Raw genomic sequence first — 20,974 nt, forward strand, 5'->3', positions numbered from 1 at the left:
TAATATTTTTTTTTCTAATTAGCCATGATATAACCTCTAAGCTGGAATTTTCTTTTTTTGCTCCTGCTTGCCAAAGTGAGCAGATAATCAAACCTTGTTTGCACACCTCCACTGGAGGATGGTCCTGCCAGGAGCACTGACCCTTCCAACACATGCTCGGTCTTTCAGCTGAAAAGGAAGCACTGGCAGTGCTGTTAACTGGAACACCTACCACCTGCAGATCTCCTGTTCAAGCTTGAGTTTAATCTTGCTTGGCATGACATAGGACATTATTTCAAAACCAGAGGGTGTGGCTGCACCTTCTGTTTTATAGTTAGCTGTCTGACTACAAACACCTTCAAGTTCTGCTTCACAGGAGACAGCTAAGTAGCAAAAAACCCAGCATAGATTATGCAGATCTGCACATATACAGAAAGAAAAAAAAAAGTTGTGAATTTCTCACATGACAATCAAAGCAGATTCACAAATGAAAGTGTGTTTTCTAGTCTCTCCATCTGAGGATACAGGACTGCAGACAGGCTTATCTGGTTCCTCTCCTGAACATAAAACAGAGGCTTAAAGCATTTCCACATAGCATCTACTTTGGTGCTGGCACAACTACATGACTGAAACTGGATGCTTCACCACACGGCTGGTAGGAACAAGCATCCTGTGGTATCCCCTGTAGTACAAGTACATTAGGAGCCCAGGCAGAAGGGAGATTAACTCAGATCTTTGTCCAATTTGTCTAATGAGCAAACATGCACAAAATCAAGCCCTTACTATAAGGAAAAGATAATATAAACATGTTACTGCTAAGGTGACTATGTCCCTCTTGGCAATTTTAACTGGTCTTTATAGATTGAACTCTGTTACCACCCAGTAGGCCACACAGCGTAGCACACCACCACTACACCACAGCATTTAAGAGCTCGTCATTGTTGCAGCAACCTCTTTTGCAATTCAACCCTCGGCTCAAGTGGTATCTCTTCACAAATTGCTGCTGAAGCACAGAGGAGACAGACAATTTTTCTCCTGTTCATGAACGCTCAGCCCTGATTACTTCTCCCATCCTCCTTCATTGATTTCCAAAGGTCATGCCAGTCCTTTTACAGCCTTGACTTGGAACAACCACCTATATACCATGCTGGCTAGAGAGGTGTGTGCATACCACTATCTTTTTTGTCTGTCATTTCATAGTTCAGTTCCAGTAAAAACAGTGCCTTTAATATCAACATTTACCAGTTTGTTTTTAAAAGGACTGTCAATCCTTTTCTTCCCCACTCCACAGGCTGGTATTTTTATAATGTTTGCATCAACATGTGATTTCAGTGGGATGACTTCACCTTGCTATTTTTGCTTTGTTAATTAGAAAATGTAAAATATTACCTAAGTGCCAAGTGTTAAAAAGTAGCTGCCAAATAGCTCACCCTAAATAAGATGTGTTACAAATTTTACTGAAGCCTGATGTTATGATGTAGATTCATATACTTTTTCTGCATTTTGATTGTTTACCTGAGTGTTTCAGTACTTTCTTCCCTCTTCTTAAAAATGTTCTCTGGAGTATCAAACGCCAAGCTTATAAAACAGAATAGCATCAATGTATTCTAGTTTCACAGTCCAGACAGACTAAATAGGACTTTCTCCTCTCCTTTACATAAGGTGAAAAACCAAAACAGGATGACTTTTTTAAAAGCAGAGCTGTTTAATAATTTGACTTTAAATATTGTCAAACTTAGAATAGATTTACTGCAGCTCAGAAAGCTATGTTTTAAAGAAAATTCATTCTCAAGTTGGTAGCTGGCAATGAGGAGATTGTGAACTACAAGTGATGGTTTTGACATCTGTGGCCTAATCTGCAGAATGCAGGTGCACATAATTTTGGATTTTGCAATGAAGTTGGCTAGTTACCATGGTTGATCTTATCCATGAACAGTTTATTCAAATGAGACCACCGTGTCCCTCATAATATACACAGTGCACTCCTGAATAGGTCCCAAGAATTCCAGCATCCTCTCTTCAGAGAGAAGCAGTTTTGACACCACCCAACATCATGGTATAAAGACCCAAGCTACCCTAAAAATACAAAGTAAAACATCTCCAGGCATCCACATCACACCAGCAGCAACTACAAAAATCTAGCTACTTAATTTTAATTCTACTTTGCTTTTATCAAAAGCCTGAAGGGCAAAAATTGATGCAGGCAGCTTTTCAACTATTTCTAGTTCCATTAGGTAACTGTCTCATACAGGCCAGGTGCCCACCAGGCACGAAGCAGTCCAGCTACACTGAAGTCAGCATATTCATTCCCATTTATTCTAGCCAATGATCTGTGTCTTTGCATAAAACAGACAAAAATGGAACCTGAGCAAACTACAAAAACATGCCCATCTGTCCCACAGGGTGTCAATCATTCTCCACTCTCCCCATTGTTTTCTACTTTACTTCTGACAAGTCCTACACCTGCAGTCTAACTTTTTTCCTTTCATGCTGACATGCTTTGCTCCTTCTTTGATACCCACATACCATTTCTAGTCTGAAGTTCCCTAACTTATTTGGAGCATATCTAAAAACATGCCTAAACTTGTAAAGCAATTGGAAATGTCATTTCAGATTTTATTGACTTAACTGCTGCCAAAGAGGGACCCACTTTATTCTCCCTTGACAAGGAATAAGAAAGTTCAAAGACAAACACATGGATCTAGGAAGTGGACTAAAAAAAGTGATTTCAAAATATCATCTCCTGTCCAACGGGAACAGTAGGTAGAATAGAAAGATCACCTTCAAACAACCCATCACTAGTCAGGAGATCTTCCTTTCCTGAACATTAGCCAAAACTTATGTTCATCTAGGTGTCCCAGGAGACAGACTGAAGATCCCCATTACAATTCTCACCAGTAACTTACAGATAGGTTCAAGTCGCCTGGGAGAAAAGGACCTGGAAATATTGGATGATAGCAGGCTGAATATGAGCCAGCAGTGTGCCCAGGTGGCCAACACGGCCAACAGCATCCTGGCTTGTATTAGGAATAGTATGGCCAGCAGGTCTAGGGAAGTGACCATGCCCTGTACTCAGTAATGGTGAGGCTGCACCTCGAGTACTGTGTTCAGTTTTGGGCCCATCACTACAAGAAAGACATTGAGGTGCTGGAGCACATCCAAAAAAGGGCAGTGAAGCTGGGGAAGGGTCTAGAGCACAAGTTTTATGAGGAGCAGCTGAGGGAACTGGGGCTGTTTAGCCTGGAGAAAAGGAGGCTGAGGGGAGACCTTATCACTCTCTACAACTACCTCAAAGGAGGTTGTAGTGAGGTGGGTGTTGGTCTCTTCTCCCAAGAAACAAGTGGTAGGACAAGAGGAAAAGGCCTCAAGTTGTACCAGGAGAGGTTTAGATTAGATATCAAGAAAAATTTCTTCACCAAAAGAGTTGTCAATCATTGGAACAGGCTGCCCAGGGAAGTGGTTGAGTCACCATCCCTGGAGGTATTTAAAAGACATGTAGATGTGGTGCTTAGGGACATGGTTTAGTGGCGAATGTGGCAGTCTTAGGTTTACCGTTGGACATGATGATTTTAAGGGTCTTTTCCAACCTAAATGATTCTACATGGTGACTTACAATTTAAGAACAAGCTCTATACCAGCAGACTTTCAAAATGATTAGAAATCTAAGGGAAGTTCTTAGAACATTCCCACCCTTTCATTTTTTTAATTAAATAGGCCAAACAAGTTCCTGGAAACCAACAAGTTAATCATAGAATGATTTGGGTTGGAAGGGACCTTAAAAGATCACCTAGTTCCAATCCCCCCTGCCATGGGCCACCCTCCACTAGACCGGGTTGCCCAAAGCCCCATCCAACCTGGCCTTAGAACACTTCCAGGGAGGGGGCATCCACAACTTCTCTGGGCAACCTGTTCCAGTGCCTCACCACCCTCGTAGAGAAGAATTTCTTCCTTGTATCTAATCTAAACCTACCCTCTTTTAGTTTAAACCCATTGCCCCTTGTCCTGTCACTACATGTCCTTGTAACCAGTCCCCCTCCAGCTTTCCTGCAGCCGCCCCCCCCTCAGGTACTGGAAGGCTGATGTAAAGTCTCCCTGCAGCCTTCTCTTCTCCAGGCTGAACAACCCCAACTCTCTCAGCCTGTCCTCACAGGAGAGGTGCTCCAGCCCTCTGATCAGCTTCATGGCCCTCCTCTGGACTCGCTCCAACAGCTCCATGTCTGTTATGTTGGGGACCCAGAATTGGATGCAGTACTCCAGGTGGGGTCTCGTGAGAGCAGAGGGGCAGGATCACCTCCCTCGACCTGCTGGTCACACCTCTTTTGATGCAGCCCAGGATATGGTTGGCTTTCTGGGCTGCAAGCACACATTGCCTGGTCATGTTGAGCTTTTCATTAATCAACCCCCCCAAGCCCTTCTCCTCAGGGCTGCTCTCAATCCATTCTCCACCCAGCCTGCAGTTGTGCTTGGGATTGCACCAACCCACATGCAGGACCTTGCACTTGGCCTTGTTGAACTTCATGCAGTTTGCACGGGCCCACCTCTCCAGCCTGTCAAGGTCCCTGTGGATGGCATCCCTTCCCTCCAGCATGTCAACTGCACCACACAGTTTGGTGCCATCAGCAAAGTTGCTGAGGGTGCACTCGATCCCACGGTCCATGTTGCTGACAAGGATGTTAAACAGTGCCGGTCTAAATACCGACCCCTGATAGTTCTATGATTCTATGATAGAACTTAAATATGTTAAGTCACAGATATCCAATATACCCTAACACTCACTGCATAATCTTGACAGCTTGCCAAGACTATTTTAACAAGTATTTGTCCTTCATCCCTTCAAAGTTTTGAGGTAGAACTCTTACTTGACATCAGGTCTTAAGATGTCTGCCGACAAAAGATCCGGTTAGGAGTGCTTGGCCATGTATTTTACACCCAGCTACGCCATCTGGAACTATTCCCTGGAATCCCATCAATGAGGCTCCATTTGTCATGGATGCTGTAGTTTGATCATTTTAAGCTACTCCTGACTTTTAACCCGTTGTGATGTGTAAGTGAGAGTTTGACAGGAGTTCAGATAATTTAGTGCTGAAGGAATTTCATTGAAAAGCATGTGAGGAAGCTAGCAAGGAGCAAGAGCTGAATAACAGTTATAGTTCCCAAAGGGCTGGCAAGATTTCATCTTTAAAAGGTCCTTAGCTTCTTGATAGAGAGCAAAGAGCTAAGCTGAATCAAAAAGGTTCTGTTCTCACTATGGAAACCATTCTGCTTGCCTTGGCACAAGCACAGTTCAAGTTATCAGCATATGAAATTGGAAACCTATGGTTATTTGAGGTGCAGAATTATGCCTTGCTGTCCACAATATACTTCCTCTTTTCCTTATTTTAGTTACTGGGGGTTTCCCCCCCCCCGCTCAGAGAAGGAAGCGCAAGTTAAAATTGCTCATTTCATAAGGATAATTTCTTGGATACAGTATCTATCACAATTGCATGTGACTGGGCTCGATGGCCTATGGGTTCCCTTCCAGTTCTATGGGAGCTCCCCTGTAGAGCATCTCTGTCATGCAGAAGGAATGAAGGCTGTTACAGGGAAAACCTGGTATCCTACTGCAGCAGTAGAAGGTGCTCCAAAGCTGCTGGTGATATCTTCCTTTGTGCAAGTACAAGATAGAGACCTGGCCCACCGCCTGTAGTTAGGCACACCTGTCTTGCAAATGTCTGTGTTTGTGTAGAACAGTGATCTTTATGCACAACTAGAGGTCGTATTCTTTAATGTGGCTAGAAAAAACAAAATACCTTTCAATACCAGCACACATGGAAATTACTAGCAAGTTTAAATTTGAATGTGATAGCTAGAAGAATATTCCTACTTCACAGGGATTCATAGGAGCATTAGTAGGTCAAAACTAAAACTTGCATTTGTCAATCAATCCCAGGCTATTAGGTGCTGCTCTTACCTCTTTTCCTCTAACAGGTTAAGAGGAAAAAGGAAAGGAGAATGCAAGTAGTTTCAGCTAAACATTTCAATTGTGTCAGAGAGCAGAAAGGAAAGTATACTTTACCTGAGCTTAAGAAAAAAGTCTTTAGTTACTTCTTTGGGAGTCTGCAATCACAATATATAGTAGGGTGTGTAGTTTGGCAATCAACATTTTCTCCACTTCCAGAAACACTTTTGCCTATGGATGTACCACATTTCAGATCCCATGTTTTAAGTTACTGAACAGTGCCAGCTTATATGCCAATATCAGCCATGGAGTTGCTTATCTAAGCCACTCTGCTCAAGTGATGAAAGCAAAAGCAGGACTCCCACCCTAACACTTCTTATTGCGATACTCAAAAATGCGTCACTTGAAAGAACAGTCCAACTGCTTCTTGGGCCCTGGGAAGAAAGCAAAGCTGCTTGATTTCTAGTACTCAGAAAGCAGCATGATTCAAAGGCCTTTTCCTAAGCTACAGGAGAGAAGCTGCCATAAAACAACCCAGCAGTGGTAAGAAAAAATAAGTCATACAAGCAAGCTGTTTTTCTAATGAGAAACTGTTTAAGAGAGCAATATTTGAGGTCATACTCATAATTCACCTAAACTATAAAGCCTGTCAATACATTGAAAAGGGATTTCCATTTTAGAACAAGTAATTCTGAAAAAGATACATTTATATAATAGTAAAAAAGTCTTCATAAACAGAAGTCAGGTTTAAATGTATGGCTATTTATCCTTCCACAGGAATTTTAATGAATTTCTCCTGTCACTTTAACCAATTGCTAAAAACATCTGTGCCATCTGCCCTCTGAGTCAATTGTGCTCTCAGAAAATGCACTCAACTAGATTTTCACTTCAATGCAGAAGCAAACTATTTGCGTGACAAGACACCAGTATTCTTAAAGTTGCAACTTCATCTTTAGACTATGCTGAAGGGGAGTTGAACTGAGAAACAATATTCTCACTTTTAAGTAGATTTGTAACAGCAAACAGGCAAAAAAAGAGGCCACGTAAACCCTTGTACGCATTCTGTCTTCTGAATCGGCTCAGCACAGAGAGGCTGTGTATGTCTGAAAAGGGACTAGACATCTAACATGCACCACACACTCTTCCCCACTCCACATTCCTATCACTCAAAGGTATCTCAGGTCCTCACCAACACAGGTAGCAAGAAAGATCTCTTCTTTCAGGATTTGATTTTGCATTTCCATGCTTCTGTTTTGCAGACACGTATTTCGGCCCTTTTTCAGTGATGTCCTTTGTCATCAGTGATGCCAGTGGCTCCTTTGCCTTCTTTCATTGATAATTCAGTCAGTTCTTACACCTGCCACCTAAACGCAGGCTCAGATACCCATGCTCACATGAATGCACAATTTCAATCAGATTATCTCACAGAGCATGGTACTAAACTCAAGGGTCTAAGAATCCAGTTTCGCATGAGGTAGGACTCCCATTCCTCCCCTCAAAGGCATTTGAAATCCACCTACCTTTGCACCGGCCACGATGCGTCACACTCAGACTTGACTCCCGGCATTTGGCTCTCTGATAGTCGCACATTGACTCATATGTTCTGCCGTCAGAGGCACAGAGGGGTTTGGACTGGGACCTGGAGCAATGCAGGTTACACTGAGGGTCTCTGTCACGGTCGCTTATTAAAAACTGAAGGAAGTGAAAAAAGGAGGAAGGGAGAAAAAAAATATTGGTTTTGTTTGGTTTCCCAAAACAGAGCATGGTGTGTTTTGTTTTTATGACAATAGCAGTATGGTCTGTAATGCAGTTTAAGCTGCCTACCAAAGCTGACTTTGCCTGAAGGGAACTTAAAATGAAACACGTACATCTTTAAAAAAAAAATTAAGGGTCTTTGCCATTCCATTTTCTTTAATGGAACGGAAACATTAGTCACTCTGCCTCACCTCTGAAAACATAAGATGTGCAAAGCCAAACACAACCCACACGGGAAGGGCAATACTGACTCACAACAGCCCAGCTTGCCCAGTGCCCTGCCACAAACAGTATCCGGTACTAGACAATTTTAGTCAGAGGTGCAAGAAACTTATCACTGAGGATGAAGGAACCCGAATAACCTATCAAGATTGGCCTTGGTAGTTGAACCATGGATGTGGCCAGTTTTATATCACCAGTTATTTGGTTTTTTAAAGGATTACTTATGTCATCTGTGGATACCACCTGCAACAGCATACCCACACACGCCCAAAGCCACATCTTGTTCCTTCCCGATGACATCCAGCCCAGCTGGTAATTGCATTCCATGCATCCCACAATCTAATTGTGAAAAGTCATTTCTTGTCATCTTTCTGAATACCTCTTCCCAAGCATTCAGTTCGGATGCAGCTTGTTTTGTATAAACATGGCACTCCTGTCTTGTCAACCTCTCAATGCGAACAACCCCAGTCTCCCAATTCCTTGCCCAGATTACTTCCTCTGTACCACAATCCCTGCTGTTTCCCTTCTCTGAAGACAGCTTAACTTCTGCCTGATCTTTTGGAGATGGGGAAACCCACAATGCACATGAACGAGTCACTGTTTTCTGTCCACTTTTTCCCTGCAAATCCCAACATCTGGCAGCAGTTTATTGTTGTACCCTCAGCTGTACTCTGAGCTGCCTATAAGGATACCCAGGTCTCATTTCCAAGTTCATACTGTCTTCCTGATGACCCTGACTGCCAGTCCTCTTTCTATAACCATCGGAAGAGTTTCACCAGGACATGACAGCAGCCCTTTTCACTTCCCATGCCACCCTGCTTAGTGGTTAGTCAGACCTTCAAATATAACCCAAACCCAACCATCTGCTCCCAGGAAGATTTCAGGGGACTCTTGAAGCAAGTCCGATGAGGATTAAGCAAAGAAAAGAGAAGTTAAACCTGCTTGCACTTCCCCTTCCCAAGCTCCCATCTCTTAAGCCTTTCGCAAGCCTGGGGGGACCAGAATTGCCCTCTAATACACCGATATCCCAGCTCGCTCTCAAAGCTGTTATGAGCTCAGCAGTTCAGAGCTGGCTGGCAAGCGGGCACTGACTGACACCCTGCCTGCATGCACAAAGCCACGGCTCTCCAAGTGTGTTGATAGCTGGATGCCTTACAGGGAAGTGTGAGTCATTGCCATAATCACCTTGGTGTTACAGTTGCCTACAAAGCTGTCTGCTCTATGCTTTGAGGTTAAAGCTGTTGAAAAAACATTGCCTGAAGCTGAGTTTGGGTTGGTTTTTAACCACTCCAAGAACATGCATCTCTGAAATTTGTTTTTTTGACATTTAAAAAAAAAATTCTTCACCCCCTTTCTCTCCCCAATTAAATGAGATGAAAAACAATTGAGAAGTTGCATATTTTCATATAAAAACATATTAGCTCTGTACTGCTGGATCTTTTGAAGACTCATGCATTACTAAAAACACCATTTAAACATGACAGATGGTAAAAGTAAGCAAGATCTACACTTGTTTTAATTTGGGTGGGGCAATTTATTTTTTTTTTAAAATCTCATCTGTCAGAGACTTGCCAAAATTTGTAACAGCACGGACTTTTAAAAATGTTTTTGTTCCTTTTCTGCAACACTTTCTATAACCTGGCAACACCTGTTCCAAATGGGAAATTGGAAAATTTAAACCTGAAGGCAATTTTAAATGGTTTATAGAGACCTGGACTAGACTATAAAAACACCATAAAGCTGGACCAGATTTTTGCTCAGTTCTTGTCAGGGGTTAGACTACCACAAGTTAGGTTGGAATTGCTCTGACTACCGCATTGTCTTTCTGTAGCCCCCAAGGTGCAGAGATCACCAGTGACTGTAAACATACAGCAAAAAGCAGCAGACTGAAGATGCTGAAGCTTTCTCCCAGTGTGTGATGTCAGAGACCCTAAAAGGCTCACAAGGCTTTTCAGCTGTCTGTATAAACAGACTTTAAAAGCAAAGCTGCCTGATAGCACAGTATGGTGCACATACAGTGATTAAATATTCGATTAAACACAGAAGCCATTCTTGTTCAGAAGGAACAAGAGCATCTGCCATTTATCATGACTTTGAGGGCTTGAGCTACTGGCATGGAACTTTTTGCAAATTCCTTGTGTCAGAAGCTGAGTTCTACAGATCAGAGTTATCCAGAGGTGCACCAAAAAAGTTAGAATACTGGTTCCCAGCAAACCACATTACAAACTTATTGAAAACTCAGCTTGTATCATGAAAACTCACCTAAGCCTTCTGTAGCCCGTACCAAAATACTTAGTATAGAGGGGCCTGCGTGGGCCAGGAACGCCCCTCCTCCCAAAGAAGGCATCTCTGAAGAATAGAAAGTCCTTCTCAGGGCTGACACAAACCAGCTAAACCTAAGGCTATGGAACAGCTTTCCTCTAGTGCCTCCTCAGAGAGGGATGGGGAAGGAACATCTCAGATTTGATTAATTACGAGGGCCTGAGGAAACATGCAGAGTACCCCAATGCAGTCTATGAAGTTCTTGCCTACCCAAATTAAGCCAAGAACCACGTTTACAAAAAAAAAAAATCAAAGGCTTTTTAGCATTTGTAATTTGGATTACAGTAGGGAGCCCACACAGCATGTTAGGTGCTTTCCAGACACTGAAAATGCCACACCTGCCTTGCCAAAAAAGTTTATGGTTTACGTAGTTGCACAAGATGGTGCTTGTTTTGTTCGGCTATATTACAATTGTAAAAGTCTGCATTAATTTCCAGAAGGATCCAGGATCATGCCTGTCTGATCAGGGTTTTTCTCATGTGATCAGACAGCCCTGCTAGAAAGGCTGGATCTCCTGGACATATTACCAAAGGGCTTCAAAGACTCGCCCCTCAAAGTAGGGCACCTGCTCCACTGTAGCTCAGAGCCCTTGTCTTTCCCCAGCAGCCCTGCCTGCTTTCCGAGAGTAAAATGGTGCTTCTTTGTCCCGTTTCTAGCGTTCATGCTACAGAAGTGATCATCAACACCCACCACCCAGAGACATTTAACATATTAGTTGTTTTGAGTGTCCATCCCCTCCCGCCCAGCACAGAGTTTTCTTTCTAGCGTTTTACCTGTCTGACAGAACGACAGCTGCCCTCCTTTGCAAGCAGCCTCAGCCACTCGAAAAACACTGGATGAACACCGAAATATGTATCTGCTTGTGTGGAGAGCACTTGAATCTATCATTTTAACAGCTAGGACTACAGTTTGAAAGTTACTTGTTCCCAGTTATTTACTCCTACTTTGAGCAAGCAGGCACCCCTTTTCCAAGGAGCACAGCCCTGCTCCAAAAGAGCACCGTGGTCACTGCAGGACACACTGCTGAGCCGGAGGGCTGGAGCAATGTGCGCAGGGTGCCCTGACACCTGGCTACCGACCCTCCCCAGACACTGTCGAGGAAGTAACATGATTCTCTGGTCCCTTCAAACCAAGGAAAGCATAGCAAGATAAAAAGTTCTGCCTTTAACACCAAACATCCTATCATGACTCTTGAAGCTCAAATCAAAGCTTGTGATCCTAACAGCCTCAGGATGCCCACACAAACAGGCTTTGCAAACAACAGGATCAACACTCAAAGCTATGTTTGGTGCTGTACACACAGACACACAACATGAACAGATCTGGACTCAGGGAAAAAGTAACCCTGCAAAAACATGTGCAGCACCAGCAGGTTTCTAAGCTTCATCTAGAAAGAAAAGGGAAATAACGATTTTAGCTCTGAGATTTCTCAAAGCTGCTTCTTGATACCTGTGTTCCCATTTGCTTCAGCATCGAAAACAAATGGGACTGGCATTACTAGCTTATCAGTCCTTTTCTGTTCTCCCTTTCCCTTTGAGAGAACTGTTAAAATCAGAACTAAAAAAACCCAAACAGAAAAGCCCCATAAAAGTCACACAAAAATTAGCAGGAATATTCTATTTTCCAGGGAAGTGTTAAAATTGACCAGATTGCAAATAGTATCCCTTAAATGTAGGCTCAATACTAAAATAAGCATAAGTAACACCAGCATTAGACAACAATATTTGTATTCTCACAGCATTTGCTTACATTAAGGGAGCCTGCACAGCTCCTACACCAGTCAGTTTGAGCCCCTGCCCTAAAGAGCTTCCATTTCAATGCAGCTCTCGGAGCATCTTTTTATGTCAAATGTTGTATCTGTATAAGGACATAAACCTCCTCCTTTAGCAAATACATTTACACAGGTGTTTGCAGAAACCACTTCCCAAACTACTTTCTGCTTCTTCAGCCTTGAAAAGAAAAAGGAAAGATAAGAGGTCAGAAAGAAGTTAACTTTGCCAACAAAGCATATCTGTTCTTTTTCTCCACACCTCAACACCACTGCTGACAAACAACAAACACTGATTAAAGGCTTTTTAATGCCTGTGAAGGAAAGCAGACTCCCTGCAGCTGCAGAGCAGCTGGGAACACTTGTGTTATTTAGCAGAGAAAGGTCTGACCCCACAAGTGAAAATGAGCTCGGTGGTCACTCATTCTATTCGCCATCTGGGTACATTATAAGCACAAACAGAACAGCACAGCCCTTTGTGATGGGGTAAGGAGAAATAGGCAAGACATTGCAGTACCAGAGTAACATGCTTTAGCAAGGCTTCACAGGAAAAAGGGAGCAAGGGACACAAGAGACACGGGCGTGAGAAAGTGGAAGTTTAAGAAACAAATCTACAAGCATCCACTACAGATCAAAACAGGTCCCTCCACTGCTCAGCAGATTAGCGCTACAGGCTGCTGCCTAACAAAACTGAGGAGCAGAGAGATCAAGAAAACAGCACGTGCAATGCCTTACTCCTGTTTTGGCAGACTTCAAGTTTGAAGACCCTTAGAATACATCTTTGGAAAAAGTGATCAACCTAGGTATGCTCATATGGTACAGATCACTCACCCATTTGCCTAAGCACTCAGACTGGCCTGTCTTAAGTACAAATGAGCAAGTCCATCCCAGGGAGAATTCCCCAGGAAAACCATAACATTTTATACATTAGAGAAGACTACAAACTTCTGGACATTTTTGTTGCTGTTGGAAAGCCTCATTTCACATTTCCTAGTTTTAACCTCACAGATTTATGCCTTGGTTTCAGGCTCCAAATTGGTGCAACCAGCCATACTGGAGGCAGAGCTAGAGCCAAGTCCCAGTTTTAATCATGGCTAGACTCTCAGCCCCATGGCAGGTTGCCTACAGGGCACAAGAACTTCAACTTCAACCATGAGTTTGGGACTCCAGCCAAGTTTCCTGCCATGGAACCAGAAGCCTAGCAGGTCTCAAAGGTGTCAAAGATCCTGCTCTAAGTCAGAGACCCAAAATGTTTGGCTTCTGGAAACACCAAACAAAAATTTGAAAGCCTTAGAAACTCTGGCAGAGATGGGATTGTCAGGGCTTGCAGTCTTCCATGTGCAGAAAGATATCAACCAGCCAGAACAACCACAACTCTCAAGAGCTGACCAGGGTGTCCAGCCTCTGTCCTGAAAGTGTCCATGTAGCCTTGACCTAATCTAGTGAAAAAAGGCTAAGTGAGCTTCCTGGGAAGCCTGTCACATGGGGGAGGAAGAGATTGATTTATTTTAATAGTCCCATTTGAAAATGCTCACAAGTTTGTATTTCAATTGCATCTGGATGACTTTGGTTTAAGAATATGTTTTTAAACTAAAGTTTCTCAAAGTCCTGCATCTTAACAAGTTCCAGTCCTTGTGTGGGTGTTTTCTAGCATCCTACAGTTTTATGCCAAGACTTAAGGCTTTCCCAACAAATTTTAAAAGGGCACAGCAATTTTCCCCAGACAGGAGGGACTTATGAGAAGGATATGGTAATACTTTTATTCCTTGAGTCATGCCACCTGCGAAGTGAAGAGTCTAGCTTAAGTTAAAGCACCACTTATGTTTCAACCCCAGGCCCCCAGCTGTGCAAACAACAATGGGTTCAAAGCACACAGCCTGTGCTTGAGGATGGTGAAGGCTGGGCAAACATATGGGATCACACCACAAAGCAGGCAAACCCTAGATATATTTGTATGAGTTCAATTCAAGACTGTTTTCTGCCCTTGTAGGCTAGAAAGGTAATTTTTCTACAGTGATTCTTCCTTCCTTCCCCCTCCCTCATTCTCCTTCAAATTTTTTTTTGTGTAAGCCACTACAATGAAGGAAAGCACTTAAGTACTGTGCATCATCCACTAGACAACTTCTAGCTAACAAATAATAGCTTTATTTTCTTCACAAACTGGTCCCCAAACACGATGCAGCAGCTGTGCTCTGCTTTTAGTAGATGAGGTACTAGATCCAAAGAAGTTGCCTAACAGCATATTTGAAGAGCCCACCTACGACAAACAGTTCAGGAGAAATGCTTAGAATCTAACCTCATTCCAGAGAAGGTCTACTGGGGTTTTTTTGTTGTTGAGGTTTTGTTTTTAACAGAAAAACAAAAAGTCATTGCAGTCAGGGAGTGACCTTTTTAAGTTATATTGTTTTTGCTTTTGAGGTACAAGTTTATGCAAGTGCTTCACTACAGTTGATTTGTGGGAAGGAAAACACCAGAGACATCAAGGACACAAAGTTCATTCCAGATTTTAAAATAATCCCTTCTTCCACTGAATTTTTATCCCCATGCCTGTATCACCATTATAAAAAGTGACTTTGGTTTTAAAAAACATTGAATTTAAGCATCTTTAAGTTGTACCACAGATCAGTATACCGATCAACTGAACAGAGGAGGAAACCAAGACTCTAAAACATAAAACAGAAATTTCAGCTCAAGCCTCACATTTCTAGCACACAACTTCTAAACCTTCTAGTAAGTTTGGCAATATTAAGGTAGAGACTGATTTCATTCCTTTGAAATAACATTACTTCAGCTTCTGTCAAAGCTCACTCTGTCATGGTTTAACTACTCAGATTATTCTTGCAGCCAAGATGACATGCAAGCCTAGAACAAACTTGAGATTAAATTTAATTTGTCAAACACATTGACAAGAGAAGGCATGCTTAACTTGGACTATTTCTTCTCTTTAGCTACTATACATGTTGAACCAGACAGAAAATCCAGATGTTTGCATATTCAGGCAATGAACTTCTTGTCCCAAAGAAAACAACAGCAAAACTTCTATTGACGTAAAAGGTAGAATCTTGTCTTTAGTAAATTGTATTGTTTAATAACCTGATCCAGTCTTTCTGGTTTAGGGACTCCTCTGCTTATTCAGCATAACTTGAAAACAAACTCAAAATATCTTTCTGTATAACTTATGCCAAGTTAGTCTCCTTTGAGTAACCATATCTCCTTTGAGAGGAATCATATCCCCTACTTTAGTTTGTCATAATGTTAGTTGAGGCTGGGTTTCTCCCCTAGAAAATGTAGCAGGATTACAGCTTTGTGCTGTCACTAGAAGGTGAGAAGTTAGCCATCCATTGGAATGGGATATGTTTTTCTCAAAAGAAGCTCTCAGGAAAGCAGAAAGGTTGAAGTAATGTCAGGTGTATACTTTAACAAAGGACGGTATCTTAAGCAAGATTTCTGGGAAGAGGGATCCCTATCCTTACACAAATAGTATGTTGGATGCTTTAAACCACTGCATGCATTCTTCATGATCTGCAGTAAACCCTCTTGGCCCTGATTCTCTTGAATCATGGAGGAGATTGAAGTACATGCTTTCTTACCCTCCGCTGTATAAAACACTAAAAGTCAGTTCCAGGATTTGCAGACTTCTGTGCATTCACATACAGAAAGTGGCCATGAAAGAATACATTCTTGAGGCTATTTCCCTTCCCTCCCCACCCCCGTACTACCTCTGGTAGGACTGGCTATGCAGTCAGTCTAGGAAAGCTTCTTCCATGTTTACAAGAGCTGGGAGTAGTGTAGACAGAATGGGCAAGCTCTGGGGCCATCAGTGCTGAGCTCTTGAAGTGTTAGATGATGGAAGCTTACCTAATTAGATCAAGCTGCGTAACCCACAATAATCTTCCCCTCCACCTATATTTAGTTCCTTCCTAATAATTCCACTAGAACCTTTCTGGGGGCTGTTGTCACTCAACAACAACAGTGCAAGACTCTTCCCTTGAATTTGTCTCAAAATTTCTGCTAATGCAAGTTTGGCAACATTACACTGTTCGTTACAGCATAGTGAAAGGTATTACTGTAACACTTCTTGTTTCAAAGGGCAGATGAGTCTCGATATCAAATAAGCTTCTCACATGAGTCTTTGCTATGTAACGTGGGGATACACATTAACTACAAACATGTCCGATTACAACCAAGTTTTGCTGAAGCATTCTTAAATGAATAATCTATTTGATGAACTACAAATTCTCTGATGAGTTTCCATCAGAAGGCTCATAGCTATAAAAGTCTTCCCTTTAAATCCAAAGCCCTTAAAGTTTGGCTTCATCACTTGACATCAACTCATCCAGACTCCCTTCTCCTAAGCACCTTCTCATGCTGTCTTTCTCTCAAGAACTCGAAGTACTTTGCCCTTCCACAATGTTATTGCCTAAGAGCAGGGCACCTACTTTAAGTGGAGCCTCCATGTCAGTTGATAAGCTTTTTAAACATCCCAGACTGGCAAGGAGATAAAAACACATTTTCTCCTCCCATCACTCACTCTCCCCAACAAGACAAAACCTTCTGTATATGCCAGAGACCACCCACTGCAAAAAGTAGATATCAAGTCTTACCAAAGACGGCTTTGAACACCCATGAACACTGTATCCTAGGTGAGTGCCATCAATTCCCTTTAGCGTGCACACAAGGCACATAAGCACACACAGCAAGACAGATACAACTGAGCTCATTTATACATATATATATATATATCTCTCAAGCCAGATAAGCTTTCCCCACTGTCTCACTTCAGTCACAGCCATATGTATTAGACACCATTATCGTAAACAAGGCAGGTGTATGAAGAGGACTACCACCTCTGGAACTGCTCTACTCTGCTAGGAGACAATCACATGAGGAGATGTGATGATTAAATATCATTTACAGACACAGTTTGGCAGCCGTATCTTCAGAGTTGAGCTCCAATGGAAATACAACTGTACAAAGGCACTCCTTAGACCACATATGTTTTGTTCTTGTAGATCTTCCAGGATGGAAAATGCCACCCATTAAAAGTTCATAGCTCTACAAGTTTCAGTCCTTCTTAAATCAATTCTTCTAAAATGCTGAAGAGGCATTCAAGTTGAAGCTAGCCTCCAGCCTTCATTATGGTGGTTGTTATTGCTGCCAACAGCAGAACCAAGAAATAGATATTAGAAATAGCTGAGCTCACTAGTTCAAAACCCAGCAAGGACTACCCCATCAGCAGAGGTATACTAACTGAATGCCAAGACTGAAATTCCATTGCACAGGAGGGATATTAAAAAGTAGGTCCTGTGAACATTAAAGGACTTTTTCTTTTCTTAACTATATTCTTACCCCTACATGATCCAGAGACAATGATCAACCAAAGAAAACTCTCAGAGGAAGATAGCTGCATCAGGGGCTTCTCTGCATTTCATTTGCCTTTACATATACTATCATCAACACTTCAGTATCAAAGCTTCTGAAGCATTATTACCACTTCTGTCTGGGGACATAACTATCTTGACATGTCTCCTTCTATAGGTCTGCTTCCCATCTCCAGAGATATGTTCAGAGTTGGATTCTGGCGCCATCAGCTATACAGAGTAAAGGATGTTGCCCTTATTTATTATTCCTCTAAAGTGTCTAAAACAGTGGAACTGAAGAAAAAAGGAATTTCACCTTGTTCGTACATAATATCATGTTCTCATATTAAATACATAGTAGCTCATGTTGCCAATATTGTGAAAGTAGCAGCTTTCTCACATTTATGGCTAACATTATTCCAGTGCTCTTAAGTTTTTTTCCTAATAGCATAGAGGTTGTGTTATCCCTGAACTTTTAGCCTATGGATTAAGAAACAACAACAAAGACACATTCTCATTAGCAGAAGTATTAACTATTCAGTTAATAGCTATGAGATACTCTTTGCTTCCCCTACAAAACATTGCAATAGCAATGTCCACCTACAAATACACGCAGGTATTTGACATTAAGATTGCATATGTCTGATCTGCAGACAGGTAGTTTCAGAGACTCAGCTTTATAAGAGTCATGATAACATTTAAAGACACCATTAAGAAATCTTAACTCTTGCTTTAGCAGGCCAGCAGAGACTTGAGGGAACTGGCAGATGAAGTGGCCAGGCCACTCTCCATCATATTGGAGAAGTCCTGGCAGTCTGGCAAAGTTCCTGCCGACTGGAAGAGGGGGAACATAACCCCCATTTTCAAGAAGGGTAAAAAGGAAGACCCAGGGAACTACAGGCCGGTCAGTCTCACCTCCATGCCTGGCAAGATCATGGAGCAGACCCTCCTGGAGACTATGTTCAGGCACATGGAAAATAAGGAGGTGATTGGTGACAGCCAACACGGCTTCACGAGGGACAAATCATGCCTGACAAACTTGGTGGCCTTCTATGATGGGGTTACAGCATCCGTGGATAAGGGAAGGGCAACTGATGTCATCTATCTGGACTTGTGCAAGGCATTTGACACTGTCCCGCACGACATCCTTGTCTCTAGATTGGAGAGACATAGATTCGATGGATGGACCACATGGTGGATAAGGAATTGGCTGGATGGTCGCACTCAAAGAGTTGTGGTCAACAGCTCAATGTCCAAGTGGAGAACAGTGACGAGAGGTGTTCCTCAGGGGTCAGTACTGGGACCAGCACTGTTCAACATCTTTGTCGGGGACATGGACAGTGGGATCGAGCGCACCCTCAGCAAGTTTGCTGATGACACCAAGCTGTGTGGTCGACACGCTGGAGGGAAGGGATGCCATCCAGAGGGACCTTGACAGGCTGGAGAGGTGGGCCTGTGCAAACCGCATGAAGTTCAACAAGGCCAAGTGCAAGGTCCTGCACGTGGGTCAGCGCAATCCCAAGCACAACTATAGGCTGGGCGAGGAATGGATTGAAAGCAGCCCCGAGGAGAAGGACTTGGGGGTATTGATTGATGAGAAGCTCAACATGAGCCGGCAGTGTGCGCTTGCAGCCCAGAAAGCCAACCATGTCCTGGGCTGCATCAAAAGAGGCGTGACCAGCAGGTCGAGGGAGGTGATCCTGCCCCTCTACTCAGCTCTTGTGAGACTCCACCTGGAGTACGGCATCCAGCTCTGGGTCCCCAACATAACAGACATGGAGCTGTTGGAGCGAGTCCAGAGGAGGGCCATGAAGCTGATCAGAGGGCTGGAGCACCTCTCCTGTGAGGACAGGCTGAGGGAGTTGGGGTTGTTCAGCCTGGAGAAGAGAAGGCTGCAGGGAGACTTTACATCAGCCTTCCAGTACCTGAGGGGGGGGCGGCTACAGGAAAGCTGGAGGGGGACTGGTTACAAGGACATGTAGTGACAGGACAAGGGGCAATGGGTTTAAACTAAAAGCGGGTAGGTTTAGATTAGATACAAGGAAGAAATTCTTCTCTACGAGGGTGGTGAGGCACTGGAACAGGTTGCCCAGAGAAGTTGTGGATGCCCCCTCCCTGGAAGTGTTCTAAGGCCAGGTTGGATGGGGCTTTGGGCAACCCGGTCTAGTGGAGGGTGGCCCATGGCAGGGGGGATTGGAACTAGGTGATCTTTTAAGGTCCCTTCCAACCCAAATCATTCTATGATTAACTTGTTGGTTTCCAGGAACTTGTTTGGCCTATTTAATTAAAAAAATGAAAGGGTGGGAATGTTCTAAGAACTTCCCTTAGATTTCTAATCATTTTGAAAGTCTGCTGGTATAGAGCTTGTTCTTAAATTGTAAGTCACCATGTAGAATCATTTAGGTTGGAAAAGACCCTTAAAATCATCATGTCCAATGGTAAACCTAAGACTGCCACATTCGCCACTAAACCATGTCCCTAAGCACCACATCTACATGTCTTTACCTCCAGGGATGGTGACTCAACCACTTCCCTGGGCAGCCTGTTCCAATGATTGACAACTCTTTTGGTGAAGAAATTTTTCTTGATATCTAATCTAAACCTCTCCTGGTACAACTTGAGGCCTTTTCCTCTTGTCCTACCACTTGTTTCTTGGGAGAAGAGACCAACACCCACCTCACTACAACCTCCTTTGAGGTAGTTGTAGAGAGTGATAAGGTCTCCCCTCAGCCTCCTTTTCTCCAGGCTAAACAGCCCCAGTTCCCTCAGCTGCTCCTCATAAGACTTGTGCTCTAGACCCTTCCCCAGCTTCACTGCCCTTCTTTGGACATGCTCCAGCACCTCAGTATCTGTCCTGTAGTGAGAGGAAACATTACTAAGCTGTCAGGGTTGCTGCTAGGAGTTCTCTAGTTTTTAATATACAAGAAAGGGAAGCAAGAACAGGGGTGTCTTCAAAAGAAACATTTACAGGTATCTTGATGCTGCCCCAGATTGTTGGTACGAGTTTCCCCACCAAGATACAAAGTCCCTTTCCTAAAGTGCTTCCCTTCCCTCCCACCATGTTATACATACACTTAATCCTCGCATCCAAGCAGAAAGATGTTAGCAACTGATCTTCACACAGGCCATTCACTCTCTCAGGTTGGCAGCTTTTTCAAAGTGTTTTATACAATAGGGTTGTTTATTTTAGCATGTTTTACTTTCAACTTGCAGAAAGGGTGATTCTAGCTGCACTGAAATATTTTGCACATTTTTGGTGAGAAGCTGCAGAATACTCATGCTGATTCATTGTTGCTAGAGGCAGACATGCTTTCCTTATTTTCTGTGGAAATAAGTTTTAGAGCATTTCTAGCTCTACAATATTTCACCTTAAGCACAAGTGAACTTCCATTGCCACCAAGACTCTTGTAGTTAAAAGCCATCCAAGCCAGTGGGGCATCTCCATACAGGAGCCATTCAGTCCAGGACTGACAGCTTTCCATATAAGTAGCCACCTCTAGTCCAAATTCACACAGCACTCCCCAGGTTAACTTTCCTCCAGCTGCACTCACTGGGGTTCTGGAAGTGCTCAGCTAACTGTGCTGCAATTTGTATGCCTTTCTCCAGCGGAAGCTAAAAAAATATCTAACA

At 43.0% G+C, this 20,974-nt stretch overlaps 1 protein-coding gene across 7 annotated transcripts in view; it reads right to left on the bottom strand.

The window, feature by feature from the left end:
• Window positions 1–20,974, bottom strand: part of SMOC1 (SPARC related modular calcium binding 1) — a 134,861-nt gene that overhangs the window by 83,204 nt on the left and 30,683 nt on the right. For all 7 annotated transcript variants that reach the window (XM_054828482.1, XM_054828485.1, XM_054828486.1 and 4 more), the window contains exon 2: window positions 7,438–7,609. In XM_054828482.1, coding sequence (XP_054684457.1) covers window positions 7,438–7,609 — 172 coding nt within the window. The remainder of the gene's footprint in view (window positions 1–7,437; window positions 7,610–20,974) is intronic.

The sequence above is a fragment of the Grus americana genome, chromosome 5, assembly GCF_028858705.1.
Source record: "Grus americana isolate bGruAme1 chromosome 5, bGruAme1.mat, whole genome shotgun sequence".
NCBI classification, from domain to species: Eukaryota; Metazoa; Chordata; class Aves; order Gruiformes; family Gruidae; genus Grus; species Grus americana.